Source organism: Schistocerca gregaria, chromosome 1, assembly GCF_023897955.1.
Source record: "Schistocerca gregaria isolate iqSchGreg1 chromosome 1, iqSchGreg1.2, whole genome shotgun sequence".
NCBI classification, from domain to species: domain Eukaryota; kingdom Metazoa; phylum Arthropoda; class Insecta; order Orthoptera; family Acrididae; genus Schistocerca; species Schistocerca gregaria.
In genome coordinates this window covers 667,290,198-667,307,799 of record NC_064920.1, presented here as the reverse complement: position 1 = coordinate 667,307,799, position 17,602 = coordinate 667,290,198, and the positions used below count along the sequence as shown (strand labels likewise).

The window sequence follows — 17,602 nt, the reverse complement described above, 5'->3', positions numbered from 1 at the left end:
TCCTTAGGTTAGTTAGGTTTAAGTAGTTCTAAGTCCTAGGAGACTAATGACCACAGCAGTTGAGTCCCATAGTGCTCAGAGCCATTTTGAACGACGGTTGCGGAAATGTGTACGGGCAGATACATGTGAAACTGTTGAGCAACTGACAGTCCAGATGAACCAAGGAGCTGCCAACAATGTCTCCTCAGCGACTGTTCAGCGAACGTTGTCACATATGGGCCTCAGCAGCAGGCGCCTGGTTCATGCACCCATACTGACTTCTGTTCATCGGCGACGAACGTTAGAATTCCCACGCCAGAACCGCAACCGGACGTCCACTGGGTGGCGACAGGTGGCCTTTCCATATGAAATACATTTTATCTTCCATCGGCGTGAAAAGTCTGGAAGCAAACGGTAAAGGCCGGAGGACGAAGCGTTATGGCCTGGGGAATGTTTTCATGGGATTCCCTGGATGATCTCATCATTCCAGAACCCACTATGGCTCAACACAAGTATGCATCTATTCTTGGAGACCATTTAAGCCCTACATTCAGTTTGTTTCTCCTCGTCACGATGGCATCTACCAGCAGGACAATGTAACGTGTCACCTAGCTCACAGTTTTAATCTGCCAAGAAGTCACACTCCGCTACAGGGTGAAAATTTCATTATGTAACTAAAGATTGAAGGAAATTAAGAATTACAATATTTGTAATTTTTTCGTATATTCAATGAGAAGTGCCTAAAACTTGCCTGAAACTGTCGTTAAACATATTCTTCAGTTCCGAAGTAGTTAACTGTTTAGCTAGCATCAAGAATAATTATTAAGCAATACACATCACGAAAAAGTAAAAGAGTAAGGTTGAAGATACAAGTTCAGCTTTATAGCTTAACATACGCATCACATGACATACATCAGAGTATAAAGCATTAAGCATATCAAGCTAAAAAGGGGAAAAAAATTATTCTTGAAGTCATCTCAGTTTTCTAGTGGTGCTCTCAGTATACCTTCCTAGGCTTCTGCTGGACGTCAGTTCAGCGCTCACTTGTCCCATCACCGCAGCAACTATTCACATCTATCGAACTCTGCTTTAGTGTCGAGACTTGTAGGAAAATCATGGACACTGAAGGGTTGGTGCAGGAAGCAAACGGTAAGAGCATTTCTTAGGGGACTGGGGGAATTCAGCTCTTTCAGATACCAAACAAACTAAAAAATATACATGTAAGTTACGGCCGTATCTCTCTATCATCCAATAAATCAAATTCTCCTATTTTATTCCAATCGTGTTTTCTTTCTCGGTAACTCGTGCCGTTTCCTTCGGCCCACTCTTCACTATGCCGGCCGGGATGGCCGAGCGGTTCTAGGCGCTACAGTCCGGAACCGCGCGACCGCTACGGTCTCAGGTTCGAATCCTGCCTTGGGCATTGATGTGTGTGATGTCCTTAGGTTAGTTAGGTTTAAGTAGTTATAAGTTCCAGGGGACTGATGACAGAAGTTGTCTTAGTGCTCAGAGCCTTTTGATCCCCTCTTCACTACATGTATTCCATCACGTTCCTCTTTCTCACCCTCTCACATCCCTTATTTCAGATTCACTGCCTGATGGTACCACAGCTGGATTCCAACTGCAAAAAATTTGTTACTGCTGTTCCAGTTTTAATGAACGAATATTAATTTTTTTCTGCTATAGCTACTGCTGTTTTCACAGTTTATGTCATAATTATGTCTGCACGTTGAATTGCTTATTAGATGTAATTAATGTAAAGTTAAAGCAATTACAGTCCTCGGTCACAAAATTTAAATCTTTTGGCCAGGTTTGGACACTTCTATTAATGCCTTCATCAGAAATTAAATATTCATATTGGCATGTCACATATTAGATAAATATCAAGCTATAAGGCTTTAGTGTTGGTTACAAACAGTCTTGGTTGCAATTTTTTTTTAATTTTTCAACGACGCCTTTCGCCTTATTTAGGCATCTACAGGTTATCTTTTCTAGATGAACGCGGGAGGCACCAAGATCTGCATAACGCGTTCCCGTTCACAGGAGCGAGTAACAGTAGCCTGAGCCCCCATCTTACTGTTACTCGAAAGGCGTCGTTGAAAAATAAAAAAAACTAAAATTGCAACCAAGACTGTTTTTAACCAATACTGTTAAGCACTGGTTTGCTGAATGCCACATATGGATTGGAAGAATTTCTGTAAGGCTTTAGTCACAAAAATGTAAAAAAAGAATGTATTAGTCACAAAAATTTAAAAAATAATGTATTCTTTTTTAAATTTTTGTGACTAAAGACTTATCGCTTGATATTTATCTTATACGTGACATGCCAATTTGAATATTTAATTTCTGATGAAGGCACTCATAGAAGAGTCGAAACGTGCTCAAAAGACTTAAATTTTGTGACCGATGACTGTAATTGCTTTAACTTTAATTTGCAAACGGTCGCTGACTACGCAGCTATGTTAAAAAAAAAAAATGGTGCAAATGGCTCTGAGCACTATGGGAGTTAACATCTATGGTCATCAGTCCCCTAGAACTTAGAACTACTTAAACCTAACTAACCTTAGGACCTCACACAACACCCAGCCATCACGAGGCAGAGAAAATCCCTGACCCCGCCGGGAATCGAACCCAGGAACCCGGGCGTGGGAAACGATACCGCACGATCACGAGATGCGGGCAGCTATGTTTAAAACTTTAACTAATTAATGTAGTTTAAAATACGTAGGGTGTGTTATTAGATATCAGGATAATAATACAATCATCCGTCGATATCTTCAGTGCTTGTCCGAGATGCCTGTCATGCCAGGCATAAAGCACATACAGGACTGGAGCGCGTGGGCCGCACAGATAAATAGCACAAGCTGTAGCAATTGCAGTAAATCGCGCAGGCGACCGCAGGCGGGCAGGCAGACAAAGTGTGCGCGCCGGCGGCAGGTGCCCTCCTGGCTGGCGATCCGGCCGGCATTCCTGCCCGCGCTCTTCTCATACGTTGACCTCCGGACCCACCGCACCGTCTCCATTTGTTGCTTCCTCATTCCTCGGAGACCTGCCCCTATCTGAAGATGCTGTGAGGCTTCCAGCTTTCCCAGGCGCTCCATTAATACGTCGGCGTCGTCGGCGGATATCGATAAATCTCGCAAGTAAAGAACAATGACTCGGCCGGGCAATTCCGCTGCGCCGCGCCCTGCCAGCGGCGAATACCTCGAGAGGCGCCCAGCTCTGACTCTGGTTCGGGGTCACTCACACTGCAGCGCACACTGGGAACAACTCACTAAACGATTAGTGTCGCACATAGCAAGGTGTGCGCCGCGGCTGTCTACACATATTCGTAATAAAAGAAATGATAAAATACAAAAAAAAAAAAAAATATGTGATCAGTCAGTTACATGTGGATCGAGCAATTCAGTTCCGTCTCGTTAACGCACTTACTCGCAACAGCAACTGCCACTTTGTTTTCTGCTACGAGTCATCAGCTTGAGAAGTATTCCGTCACTTCACTACGTCGACGGAGTCAGTACCGACTTGTTTTTGGGAGCTGTGCTACAGGACAGGGAATAACAGAGTGGCTAAACTACGTGATAACGCAGAAGATTACACGGTTTAATTTCAGCAATTTTTCCTAAATGTATCAGTTCGCCGCCTAAAACAGTACCAGAATCAGCAATTTGTTTGACGAACTTATAGTAAGCCAAGATTATGATTCGCCGAACAACTATTCGCGAGCCTTAATAGCTTCTGTGACTTTCTGGGTCGAGTTACGGATTAAACCGTACTTTGTTGTGGTCCATTAATCAAAGTCTTCAGTAGAATACCTTTCTACACACTGTCACCAACGGGCTTCGTATGAGTTGGTGTTTTGCAGCCAAGTTAAGAAAGTGAGGTACCGTGAAGTAAGATCCACTAATTCGACAAAAAATCCCTGTCAGATGAAAAGAAATATCAACAATATCTCTCTTCGTCGCGTTGGTGGCAACTGTCTGTCCGACTTCAGTGTGATTTTCTCTGAATAGTATCCACACTTGTGTTGAAGTGCTGACACTGTTCGTTTGTTTATGCTATATATATAATGCACGATCTGATGCACGAGCTAACAGAGGCTACCGTCTCGCAGTCTGAAGGAACATAACGGTGTAATGAACCAGCGATAACGACATTATTAGGAACTGAGCAAGCGTTTCAACTGGGGAATTTATCCGCCCTTGGACTTTTCAAAAAAACTATCTCGTCGAGAAACTAAAATCTGAATGGATGATTGGAACTTGAAGCCCACTCCACCCAAATCGTAGCCACTAAACAATCTCTCTCGATAAAAATTCTTATTCAGGCGGATTTCGATAAGAGCATCAGCAGGAGATAGCTGCTGCGCTTAAATAAGGGCTTTCTTATCTATGTTATACGACAGCTTTCTGGGTAGGTGTACAATATTTAAATACAAATCGTAAAGAGAGGATATTAAAGCAATACAAAGATCAAACACTCACAAGTTATCCACAATTTAGATATAATGTTACTTGTCAGCATTAAATTACAATCTAGACACAGAATGACGCGAAGAGCGGCACACTCAGGCTGAAACGGTGTTCAGGAGATAGTGGTGGCAATGGTATGGGGTAAGGTGGAGAGAGAGAGAGAGAGAGAGAGAGAGAGAGAGAGAGAGAGAGAGAGAGAGAGAGAGAGACAGACAGATAAATAAACAGAGGCCCAGTAGATGAAACACACAGAATCTACTCAGGGCTGTTCCCCGCACCGAATTTACAAATGTAAAATTCTTGTCAAAATAATTTTACTGTAATTCTTAACAGTTTCAACAAATTGTGGCTGGTGGTAATATTTGTGTTCAGGACGCACTCATTAGGTATCAGTAAATTAGCACATTAGGAGGCAAGATAGTGATTAACAGATGAAAGGTTCAACTCTGAGTCCGCGACTCTGTCACCTTTTTCTTATTGCATTGGCAAGGAGGACAGGATTTGATTGCCGCAATGTAAATAGCTTTTTCTGTCTTGTTCGCTGCCAACCACCCTTATTTATTTGCTGGTTTTCCTAGCAGTGTTGTTGCTGCGCTATAGTAAGAACTCAATTGCAACACAGATTTTGTCCTCAATGGCCCAACAAAAATGCGGTTAGCATACTTATCTTACCAAATACACAACCGAGAAAAAAATGCAAGAAACTGGACGAAGGACACGAGAGCAATAAGTTTATTCATAATGCTGCGTGTCCTGATATTTGGTTTTCACCCTTCGTCACTTGAAGTGCGAGATGCTTAGCGTCGTTGGCGGCTATAAACGGCTGTGTATGCGGATTCAAGAGTTGTATGTATGAAATCACTGAGTCGAGTGAAAACTTGTATCAAAGTTGTAATACTTTACCTTCATTTTTTTCTGTTTTTGTTGTTTAAGTGTAAGTGTTCTCAAGAAAATCATAGAAAATTCCCATAAATCATTTCAGGGAAACGATGGGCTGGATAAAAGACGTAATGCCAGGGGTGCAAGGTAATATAAATTCATTATTAGATACTAAAGGATAAATATTAGTGGAGTCGAAGATGAAACACTGGATTAAGACTTACTCGATATCTGCATATTTTGTGTATCAACTGAAGAAAGGGCAGAAGATTAAGATTATCTTTGAGACTTCAATATTTCCCTACTGTTTCGCGTTTTCACGGCACAAACCCCGAAATAATTCGTCTGACCTTTTGAGAAAAACAGGAATGGATGGTTTAACACTTTGTTCTAAAGATTCGCCAGTAACACAGCTAGGAATAATTCAAAATACTAGTTTTACATAGCTAGTGCTGTAAACATTTTGTTCATTTTACGCTTGCACGTGGAAACGCAGTTTCCTAATCTTTCAAAACTTTACGCAACTTCCAAACAACTGTATTGATCACTAATCGGTGGTGTATGAAAGGACACCACATATATTTCTGGGGATTACAGCCAATGATCCCTTCAGTGTCGATGCACACCAAGCTCGGACTCTTATGGGAAGCTGTGAGATTCCGCGAGTGATGTGGCTAATGAGCAGCAGCACTGCATCAGTAGTCTGTGGTATAAATTGAGAATTAGCGCCTGACGGGAGACGTGCTAGGGGAGTCCACGTGGTTTTGGTGCCAACTGTATCTGAATGGCGTAGTGGTCAGAGCATCAGTCTAGTAAGCAGAAGAACCAGGTTCGAATCCCAGTCCAAAACAAATTTTCATCTTGCTCCACTAATATAAATCAATGCCCAGTGGCAGCTCATTTTAATTCTTTTGTGTCTAGTCCCGTATTTTAGAAACTCCAGAAGATTTGTTTTAATATTCAGCCGTTTCTGTTATTCTCACTCAGGAAACGCTAGCAGCATTCTTCAACAAAGAGCTGCTTCCTGAGTGCCCTTTTAAAAGTTTATTTCCAACAGCTGCTCGAGAACACGAGAATAGCAGACCCTGACCACATCCCACACCATCCCCATACTGGACAAAGTTCTCTGCCAATGGGTACAGGAAACCCATTATGGCGTCCACAACTGCTAGAATAAGGAACACACGGGCGGGACTAGGAATGGTATGTTACAAAGCTAGAAGATAATGCACAGACCAAATTTTAAGCATTTAGCAGCGTTACAAGTAACCTTGATCCCTTACACATACGTAAACAAGAATGTGCTAATAACTCCGTAGAACACATTCCGAAGCTGTGGAGATATCCTCATACGGATGATTCAAATAGTGGTCATGCAGTATAACTTACGTTATATAGCTGCAGCATCAGCCGTCACATTGCGGAATCGTACTTGGAGAGCTGAGACCACCTAGGAACTCGTCGCCTCCACTTAGCCTCTGATAAAGCTCTCCGAAGGCAGAGTGTGTTGCGGTTGGTGCACAGGAAGAAGCACTGTTTGGGCGTGCCAGCGGCAACTAGCCAGTGCGGCGATCGGCGGTCGTTATATAGCTGCCCGCCATCCGCGGGGAAGCGGGGCGGCACGCCGCGTGCAGCCAAGGCCGGGTCACCCGCCACAGCCACGGGGGAGGCGCCGCGCACGGCTGCTATTTCGGGGGCGCCGGCCAGCAAGTCACTCAACCCGACCCAGCGCCGAACGGTAAAAATACCCAATGATGCCGCGCCATCAATTCCGCGTATGACGTAGCAGAGCACGTGCGCACCTCCGTCGCCTTGAGGGTTGTCCGCCGTCCGCTCGCCAGTACACGCGCTGCTCTTGGGCGGCACGACCAAAAAAGCTGATCGTGAGGCAGAACTCGTTGCGTATGTAGAGACTACTCAGTGATATGGTAAGGGAAATATTTCAGAAATTTGTTTCAACGGCGGCCAGATTGGTGGTGCTCGTCGAATGGAGCACTTTTCTGTCGAGCGCTGATGTCTTCGTCTGCTACACGGGTGAAGATTGCTTATCCGCTGCCTGAGTTCAGAACCTCTCTTTATGGGGAAATACTCGAGGACTATTCTGTCAACTGGAGATTACCCTTCAGTTTCGCAGTAAACGTGCCCTCACTCTAGCTCATAATCCTGGGCTCGTCAGGGTGAGGTTGCACATTTGCAGCTACACACTATAACATTGCAAACGGATGCTGTAGAGCTAGTTTAAGCTTGTGGCAACGCTACCTCCACCTATCGCCCTCCAAGTTCCGACTTAGTAACTAACTGGTCGCTAATGGGGTAAAGAGCTCCACATGCATTTTCAGACAATCTCATCCTTTAACAATTACGTTGACAATCTCTTTTGGCTAGCCTTTGTAAATGCTAAAAAGGCAAGTAGCATCACCGTCAAGATGCTATACTAATCTGTGGGTCGCCTCGCAACTGGATGTATCAGACCACGAATCAATGGAATTAAATAGTACACTGTCTCCAACAGAACGGTCTAAAAGACCGCAACCTACAAGTCCTTCAGCTCCTTGCGGAGTGTGTGAAATGCTGGAGTGGTCCAGGAGGCACGCTGAAGCTTTGAATCACTCTGATGCGCATTTGGATGGCGTCTGCCCATGTTGGGAGAGTGTCTAGGTTCCAGTCCTAGATTGGCAAACTGTATTAACAGCTCACGTATAAAAGGCCCGGTGGTGTTGAAACAAACCTTTACGTGACGAGTATTACGAACAAAGTGAAGACACAAAGTACTGTTCTTAACTTCAAGTCAGCTTGTTGATCCATGTTTCGTACAGGACTAGAGTTATTGGTCCTTATAATCTGCACTGCTGTTTGTTAGAAGAACACGAGGATGTGCTTCGTCTGTAATGACCTTGTGGGCGCGACATTAAACTTCCTTTCTTTGTAGTAACAGTTTATTTAGACAGAACACTTGGTTTTGGACTGCTCTGTAGTTTGGGATGGAGTAGTATAAGTTAGAACCTTAGGATACTAAGGAACCGCTGGACGCCTGCTTGGCAACAAGATCAACTGTACTTCTTCCCACAGGAGCGACCCCATTTCCGTCGAGAAGGAAGATGATCTTTCGCTTCATTCAGGCACAGTTTACACCTTTTTATAATTCTGTATTGTGGGTGGCTGTTGGTGGATATTGACAAGAGAGCCTCCGTCATCTTGAGCACTAACACGTTACGTCAAGGCTCAGGATTGCCTTTTAAACTATTGGAAGGTGCCAACCCCTATTTAATGCTGAATATAACTACACTTTGTGTGATAACTCGACTGTTGAACGCTTGCCTCTGTGACGCTTTTAGTTGTTTCAAAACTGTACCCATTTCATCGTTGCATATATACGAGGTGCGACAATAAAGTAATGAGACTGATATCCTTTGCAAAATGTCGCAACCTGCAGACTTGCGTAGGCACAATATCTTTGACCTTCGTCTATAAGCTGCTTCTAGTCCAAGCGGCACATCGATGCAACTGCTCAGTCGAGGGTTGTTAACACGGGTTTGTGTCTCACGTCACGGAAATGGAACCGAATAATACTGCGCAACGGTATGCCATTTTTTTGCGTTAAATTAGGTGAAAAAGTGACGACAACTTACGGTAAGCTTCAGAAGGCTTTTGTAGAGGAGGTTATGTCAAGAGCTCAAGTTTTTCGTTGGCATAACATGTTTAGTGAAGGCAGAACGAATGTTGAAGACGAGGACCGCAGTGGACGACCATCAACCTCACGGACGGATGTCAACTTGGCCAAGGTGGGTGAACTCGTACGATCTGATCGAAGATTATCCGTGAAAATGATTGCAGAAGAAATGAACATCAATCGAGAAATGGTTCGTCTAGTAATAACGTTGCTGATAATTTGATTCTGCATCACGATAATGCGCCATCCCATACTGCTTTGTCAGTACAGCAACTTTTAACCTGAAAACAAATTTCAGTACTACCACAGCGTCCCTATTCACCAGATATCGCGACGTGCGACTTTTTTCTGTTTCCAAGAGTCAAAACAGCGGTCAAGGGACGCCATTTTCCAACAACACAAGATGTTCAAAAAGCTGTGACGAGGGTCTTGGAGGATATTACAGAAGATGAGTTCCAGAAATGTTACCATCAATGACCGAAGCGCTGGAAAAAGTGTTTGCAATCAGAAGGGAGCTACTTTGAAGGAGACTACACCAAACTTGACTAAAACGGTAAGCAACTTTTTTTTTCACATCAGTCTCATTACTTTATTGTCGCACCTCATATGAGTCACCCTGTATTCAGTATTGTTCGTGAAAATGTCGTTATCATCTACTGCGATAATGATATGACGAATATATGATGCTGAACGCCCTGTATGAGTTGTCAAATATCAAATTTACATCGGCCGAACCGCGCCAATGTACGATCTTATTTTAAGTACGTATAAAACCGGGTAGAGAAGTACTAAATGTTATTTCCTTACTGATAGCCATAAACTTTGTATGCGACATTAGTAAGCCTCAGTAATCTAAAGTTCTAGAGATGTTGTGAAACTGTAGCGAGTAGTGTAAAGATTGTAAAGTACTGCGTGTGCGGAACACGTGGATTGAAGAGAAATTTACGACTCATAATTGTATCTCTGGATTACGAAATGAGACAGTCACTCCTCATCCGTGCGATGGTGACAGACAATAGAGTTTCGCTCGAAAGCTGACGAACGAAGCCCTGTTACATATGCGTCATTGTCTCCCCCCGCTAACGCTTATGTTATCCAGTGGGCAGATCGCAAATATTCCTATGTGCAGAATAGATGCCAAACGGTGATGACTGCAATTCGGTGGACTTGGCATTACAGGTTACTTGTCAATACGCAACAAACCGTATGCTTTAATTCGGATTTCGGTGATTGACTAATACATGTCAGATGCCATTCGGGTAAAACGTTATCCGAATGCACACCATTCAGAGTCACACTAGACGAACACCTGACGTACGATCTGAGGGCCGTTGTAAGCCGTGGACATTTGATTCGAAGCCGCTACGTGAAGAGCGCCTATATAGTCGCATAAATACTGAGCAGGAAAAGTCATATTGGTTTTTACATTCTTGTCTATTGTTTTGTGGATTAACCACACTTTCTATGGCTAAGGATCCCTGTACGGTGTTGCAGTTTGCGCAAACAATAATGAATTTCATTTATTCGCTCATGATGTGGAGCAGGTCTTTCCGGTTGACGCCATTTCAGCTGTTTATATGGCGCTTCAAGTGCAGCTCATTATCCAAGGCGACTGGCGAGGTATGGCTTCTAGTCAGCCACATTGCATGTGGAATCAGTGAACGTGCTGCCCCTGTGCAGAATGGGGAGAGCGCGCGATCTTCTGAGTTCGACCGAGGGCAGATTGTGACGGCCGGAAGGCTCGACACGAGCATTTCGGAAACTGCACGACTTTCGGGTGTTCAAGGAGTGCGGTGGTGTGGATCTTCGACACGTGGCGAATACAAAGTGAAACCACGTCCAGACGCCGTGGGGTCGGACGGCCGCTAGTGATTACAGATGACGGACGTCGTAGGCTGGGCAGATTGGTAAAACAGGACAGGCGGAGAACTGTGGTGGAACTAATATCAGACTATAATGCTGGGCAGAGTACAAGTGTGTCTAAACACACAGCGTACCAAGGGCCTCCGCAGCTGACAAACCATGCATGTGCCATGTTAACACCACGACATCGGCAAATGCAACTGAAATGGGCACGTGACCAACGGCACTGGACGTTGGCGCAGTGGCAGAGCGCTGCATGGTCTGATGAATCCCGATACCTTCTTCATAATGCCGATGGGAGGGCGCCGGATCTGTAGTCGCCCAGGGGAACAGCTCTTAAGACACCTGTACTGCGGGACAGAGACAACCTGGCGGCGGCTCCATTACGCTCTGGGGAAAATTCACTTGGGTATCCATGGCTCCAGTGGAGATCGTACAAGCCACCATGAAGTCCAAGGAGTATCGTACACTGGTTGCAGACATTGGATACCCCTTCATGACGATCATATTTCCCAACAGCAATAGCGTTTTCCAACAAGATAATGCGCCATGTCAAACGGCCAAGAGTTTGTTGAAGTGCTTCGACGAACACAGTGACGAGTTCCAATCGATGTGCTGGCTCGCCAACTCGCTAAATCTGGACCGGATCGAACACATCTGGGATGTGATTGAACGTGGCGTCAAAGTTCATCGGCCCCCTCCGCTCCTCGAAATGTACGGGAATTAGGTAACTTGTGTCTGCAGATGCACTGCCAAATGCTCCCGCGACGTACGAAGGTCTAATTGTTTCCGTGCCATGACGTGTCGCCACAGCTATCCGCACCAAAGGTGGACGTAACCGCTATTAGGTAGGTGGTCTTAATGTTCTGGCCCAGCAGTGTACAGCGCATTTCTTTTAACAAGGTTCAGGGACGCAGCCAAGCCTAACGTCTTCCTCGTAACAGCATCAAATATTCTCACGAAACGAGAAATCGTGGGGAGATGAGGAGTGTAGCACAAGCAGTAGTGCAAGGTACATCCACGGCACGTGCTTTCTTCGACATAGCCGACAGATGCTAGAGAATTTTTTCGCTCGTCAGTATTCGTATCACGATTATGGTTGCAGCCGCGTGTTCGCCCGATATCGTGCTCTTTATAACTATGCAAGCGTTTCTCGATATATTGTGATGCATAATCTGATTCCTGCCGGTGGATCAAGATTTCACGGTATTGGCTTCTTATTTCTATAAAATTTGTACACTGGTACCTAGAATTAACGTAATTTTGAAATTATTACGAAGATGAGAAGAGCTTCAAACAGTTTATTCGGCAGAGTTGTATAAGTTTAAAACATAATTAAAGAATGCTAGCTTTATTTTGAACTCTGTGACAAAAGTGTATGTTCATTGATGTTCGTTATCTTCTAAGTATAGTGGTATCGAGCTCGTCCCAGCACCAACTACCTGTGTGATGCTCTTTTCCCCTTTCAGAACAGTCCACTGGTTCTCTGACGCGATCATCTGCGCCTCTGAGTGCACAGCGTGGGCGATGTTGTCCCATAAAACGGGCTCGAGGCGCACTGCCATTTTTCCGAGCCGTTTACGCTACCTGATATATAAGGCACAGGAAACATGCGACTAAAATGTACAGTGTCTCCCAAATACAGTTAATAGTACCACTGTTACAGTGAAGTATTTGCCTATGTATATTATCCAAAACTGGCTCATAACACAGTTTATATACTGAAAGAGAAAAATGCGCCAGATTAATATCCTCACATTGCACTTTTGCGTCAAGAATGATGAAGCCTACAACGTTATCTCCAATAGAAAGCGAGAATTTTTTCGTAGTTATTCGACTCAAGTCCACGTTCGAAATGTTTTTGAGTAATTCATCTGAAAATAATAAGAAGTATTTAAATAATTTTCTGACAAACACGTGAGTCTGTCATACGTTATATATGTCTGCAGTACTGAGAAAATAAACACCTTAACAAAAAGGCCGTCTCTGAAACGTGATCAAGACACGGTATTTCACTAAAAAATAACACTAAAAAATTAATTTTTTTTATTTGTATTAGCACCGGCACTACAGTCAAAAGCTGTAGAATGAACATATATTCTCCAACAACTGAAGCCATTATATGACAGAGCAAAAAAACAAACCGCGAAATAGGATCAATTTCATTCAAGACAAAATCACTTAGGGCAAAAACACACAGCAGTTGCAGCTGAAAACTGTAACGACAAAAATCTTCGAGCGCGAGTAAGTTGAGGAGACGATAAGTCCTTTACAGGAGATACGGGTAAACAGTGCCAGACGCACGCTAGATACTCATGCCTAAACGGTCGTGTCGTGTTTGCCTTGGAAGCAGCTCTCGGTGAGCATCCCGGCTCCACACACTCCTTATATCCTCACGCTCTCAATTGGAAGTGTGTGCTAATGGTATAGCCGTCACCAAGTAGCCTCAACCATTTGTTGTAAAAGGAATTTTAAGTGATTCAGACTAGTTGTTGTAAGTCCATGTTCTAAAATTAGATTATATTACACAACGCCTCTTCGAATAGCAGAAAGCGCACTTGTGTCCAATCACATTAAAAACAACACAGGCAAGATGAATGGTTAAGGCACTGAAATTGTATTCGCGAGGAGTAAAGTTAAAATCCTGTCTGAACAGATTGATTCAGCTTTGCCATGGTTTTCGTAACTCCACCTTGACGAATGATGGTATAATTCTTTCAACACATTCAGTGACGATACTTTTCTCAATCGTTGTCCGAACGTGCTAGGTCAATGTCTCTAATAAACTCGAAATAGACGAGAAGTTAAGTCTAACTAATAAAGAAGTTCATTTAAACTGTAAGGGTAATATAATCTGAATAGTACAACTATGGAGCTACGGTCTCTCACCTCGATGGTATTGGTGTATCATGTATCGTTCTGAGGATGCAGTATAAGCTGATTCCTAACGACAGTCTTTCAAAAACAATTTGTGTGAAGCTATACGAACTAATTGCTCGTGACTACAGGCGAAAGGAGGATGGTACATCCTGACTGCCTGCAGAGGTGCTTGCAGAGTTCGTTGATGCACCAAAGTGCAATGTAAATCTGTCGTAAAGAATGTACTGAATCACCGAAAATTATATAAAGTCACTTTAGTCAAGAATCACTAATCAGTATGTGGAAATAACACGAAGATTTTTGCATTCAACAGCATATTTTATCTGCCGCAGTCTTCGACCATTAACAGAAAGTAGTAAGAGGACAGTAAGGCCTATGTACTTAACGGTGGAATCGCTCGGCCCTACGTTCTCTACGTCCGAGAGTGGTAAAAGCCCCAAAGCAGGGACACTGACAGGGACAGAGGGGCGCCGGTGCCGTACTGACCTCCAGGGCGCCGTTTCCGCACTCATGACCTTGACCTGGTGTCCTGCGGGCTGCTTCCCTTCCCCGGGCTGGGCTTGCGAGACGCACTGACCGCGTGAGCCTTGCGGGAACTGGCCTCTGGCCTACGGCCGGCGCTGGGCGTCGCGACGCCCCCTCCTCTGCCCCCTCCCCCGCCCGTCCCATCCCACTCGCCAGGCCCCCACCACCTGCCCCGGACGACGCCGACGCGTCTTCTAGAATATCTCACCAGCCGCAGTCTGTTGTCCATTTTTTTTCGTTTTTCTTTCTTAGCGAACTAATACAGATCGGAGACAATCTCGTTCTCCTATTAACTAAGAATCATTTGTTACAAGTCTAAGGTGTCTATTACTTCGAGAGTCGAACTCGGATACCTGAATCTGGTAGGGAGTGCTCCTCCGATCCGTGTATTAGAAACACCCTAATGGTTCGACTGAGTGCTTTGCTTGTAACTGACTGCTCTTCTGTAGGCTATCGACTCCCGGCCGCGGTGGCCGAGCGGCTCTAGGCACTCCAGTCCGGAACCGCGCGACTGCTACGGTCGCAGGTTCGAATCATGCCTCGGGCACGGATGTGTAATGTCCTTAGGTTAGTTAGGTTTAAGTAGTTCTAAGTTCTAGGGGACTGATGACCCCAGCTGTTAAGTCGCATAGTGCTCAGAGCCATTTAAACCATTTGAACCAGCTTTCGATTCTCGACCCAGCACACGGTTTCAACTTGTTACAAATAATGAATAACCTATGAACAGTACAAGACCAAGTGGAGAACGTGAACGTCTGTTCAGTAGGCCGTGGATAAATATTTCATGTAATTACTTAGATTAGCCGTCAATCGAAAATCACCGCCGCCCTTTCTTTTCGAATGAAATCTGTATTTCGATCCAGATTTAACACAACGCCCCTGTCTCTGTCAGGGCTTCTCTCTTCCTCAGCCTGTTCTTCTCTTATCAAACCTTGATTCGGCATCTTGTTCAAAGTCACCTAATCCCTTTACTCTCTCAAACAATCTTTCACATATATCTCACACTAAGTTTTTAACAAATCCACACATCACAGCCCAAAAGTCAACGGAATATATTTTTACCCCTCATAAAAATCGCTTTCCCCTACCACAGCCAACAGGACTGAAGCAGCCCAATTCGAGCTTCTCGTAAATTAGCAAGAGAATCGCCTCTTTTATTTTTTAAGTACAAAGCTGGCTATTTGTATTTTCCCTTTAATATTGAAGTATATTAAAGTGTTTTAGGTTATGAATCTGCCTGTACGTGTTTTAAAGTACTTGTCTGAAGAGCGGGTATAAATGTCAAGGATGACAACCCAACCACCTTCTGTAGGTTCTTATGCCGCGCAGGGTTAAACTGTTCAAATGTCTCTGGGCACTATGGGACTCAACATCTGAGGTCATCAGTCCCCTAGAACTTAGAACTACCTAAACCTAACTAACCTAAGGACATCACACGCATCCATGCCCGAGGCAGGATTCGAACCTGCGACCGTAGCGGTCTCGCTGTTCCAGAGCGCGCGTTTAGCCGAACAGTCTAGGCGCTGCAGTCACGGGCTGTGCGGCTGGTCCCGGCGGAGGTTCGACTCCTCCCTCGGGCATGGGTGTGTGTGTTTGTCCTTAGGATAATTTAGCTTAAGTAGTGTGTAAGCTTAGGGACTGATGACTTTAGCAGTTACGTCCCATAAGATTTCACACACATTTGAATATTTTTTGTAGGTTGTTATGAAGGAGAGGAAACAACACTAAAGAAGAGAAAACAAAGAGCAGAAATATGCGTTCGGGCTGCTCTGATCCTGAAAAACGTTTTCAGTTCAGTTGCCAAGTGCTGTAACTTTCATTATTGACAATAATTTTTAAAGCTTTCAACTCGAGGGACCACTGATCATATACCGCGTTTAGTGTTTGATTGAAGCAGAGAGACATGAGCCATAATCGAATGAAATCCGTGAGCGAACGGATGGCCGAAGACCTGGTACACTTGCTAGACGAGGTATCATTTTTGACGACAAACACCTTAGACTTAGTATTTGTATCATGTGCCCAACACATAGCAAATCTAAAAGAAGGGAAATTCTCTATGGTGTTGTGGCTATACCGTTTATTCAAATTATTCGCTAGCCTTTCTGTAAGATGGGGATACACGGCAAATTCTTGTCTTGTGTGCAGGGCTCTTTGTTTATAGTACTTGTGAAATATCAAAAATGAAATTTCCTAAGAATTCTATTGATTATGACAGGGTAAAAAAAGCTAAAACGACGTAGACATCAATACCAGATTTTACAGGCGCATGAGCCATTCTTGAGGCTTTAGTAGTATCCAATATTTCCGTAGGATTGAGCTGATTTCCCTGAAATTACGACCGGGAGCGCAGTACTGCATGAAAGTGGAAATAGGGGCCTAAGAAAACCTAAGAGTGCGGAGAGAGAAAGATTAAGACGTAGGACAGACAACTGCATCTCGCATTAGATGAGTAGAAATGAAAATGTTGGTTGGTTCGGAGGAGGGTACCAAACAGCGAGGTCATAGGTCCCATCGGATTAGGGAAGGATGGGGAAGGAAGTTGGCCGTGCCCTTTCAATGGAACCATCCCAGCGTTTGCCTGAAGCGATTTAGGAAAATCACGGAAAACCTAAATCAGGATGGCCGGATGCGGGTTTGAAACGTCGTCCTCCCGACTGCGAGTCCAGTGTGCTAACCACTACGCCACCTCGCTCGGTCTGAGATGAAAAATTAGCACAAGTAGGGAAGACCCAATAAGGATCCATCTCTAAACCCTATAATCTTGTTCTGAAGAGTTGCACTGCCACTGAGGGTTCGAAACTGAATGTAAAGCTCCGGTATACACTGTGCACTGTGCACTGAGCTTTCACATTTCCATTCGGAAGGAAGTCAGAGTGGAGAAGGCAACTTGCTGTAACAACAAATGTAGTATGTGTAAGTTCAACGGACAAAACAATACTCTCTCCTTTAAAAAAGCATACTAACCACTTTGGATCGCTTTGTGACCCTCCTCATCTTGCGTAATTCATGACGGCTAAGTGTTGTGTATGTTACAGTATTTTTATGAATTCACCTCGGTACGATTGGTCGGCTTCGAGGTGTGACAGAAGGGCAGATAGAAATTATTGTGTTCGGATGTGCCCACGACCAAACCGTGAATGAGAATTCCCTGGTGTATAACCGCGGACGGTACAAGTGTCTGCAAGGAATGGTATATCACACACAGCTTTGTAACGTGGCGTGAAAAGAGTGGTTATAGAAGATCCTAACCAACGCAGAACGGAGACGAGGGTAACGCCTTGTCAATGGGAATCTGTTCCGAGCCCGATAGGAACTACTGCAAATCGATCTC

General features: G+C 44.3%; 1 protein-coding gene across 8 annotated transcripts in view; it reads right to left on the bottom strand.

Annotated features, from left to right (window-relative positions):
- The window catches only part of LOC126362232 (protein piccolo-like), a 731,361-nt gene that overhangs the window by 388,967 nt on the left and 324,792 nt on the right, over nt 1–17,602 (bottom strand). For 3 of the 8 annotated variants that reach the window (XM_050007869.1, XM_050007871.1, XM_050007870.1), the window contains exon 1: nt 14,230–14,344. The exons of the other annotated variants lie outside the window; for them this stretch is intronic. In XM_050007869.1, coding sequence (XP_049863826.1) covers nt 14,230–14,255 — 26 coding nt within the window. In that variant the 5' untranslated portion in view covers nt 14,256–14,344. Of the gene's footprint in view, nt 1–14,229; nt 14,345–17,602 lie in introns of those variants that run through there. 8 annotated transcript variants of the gene reach the window in all.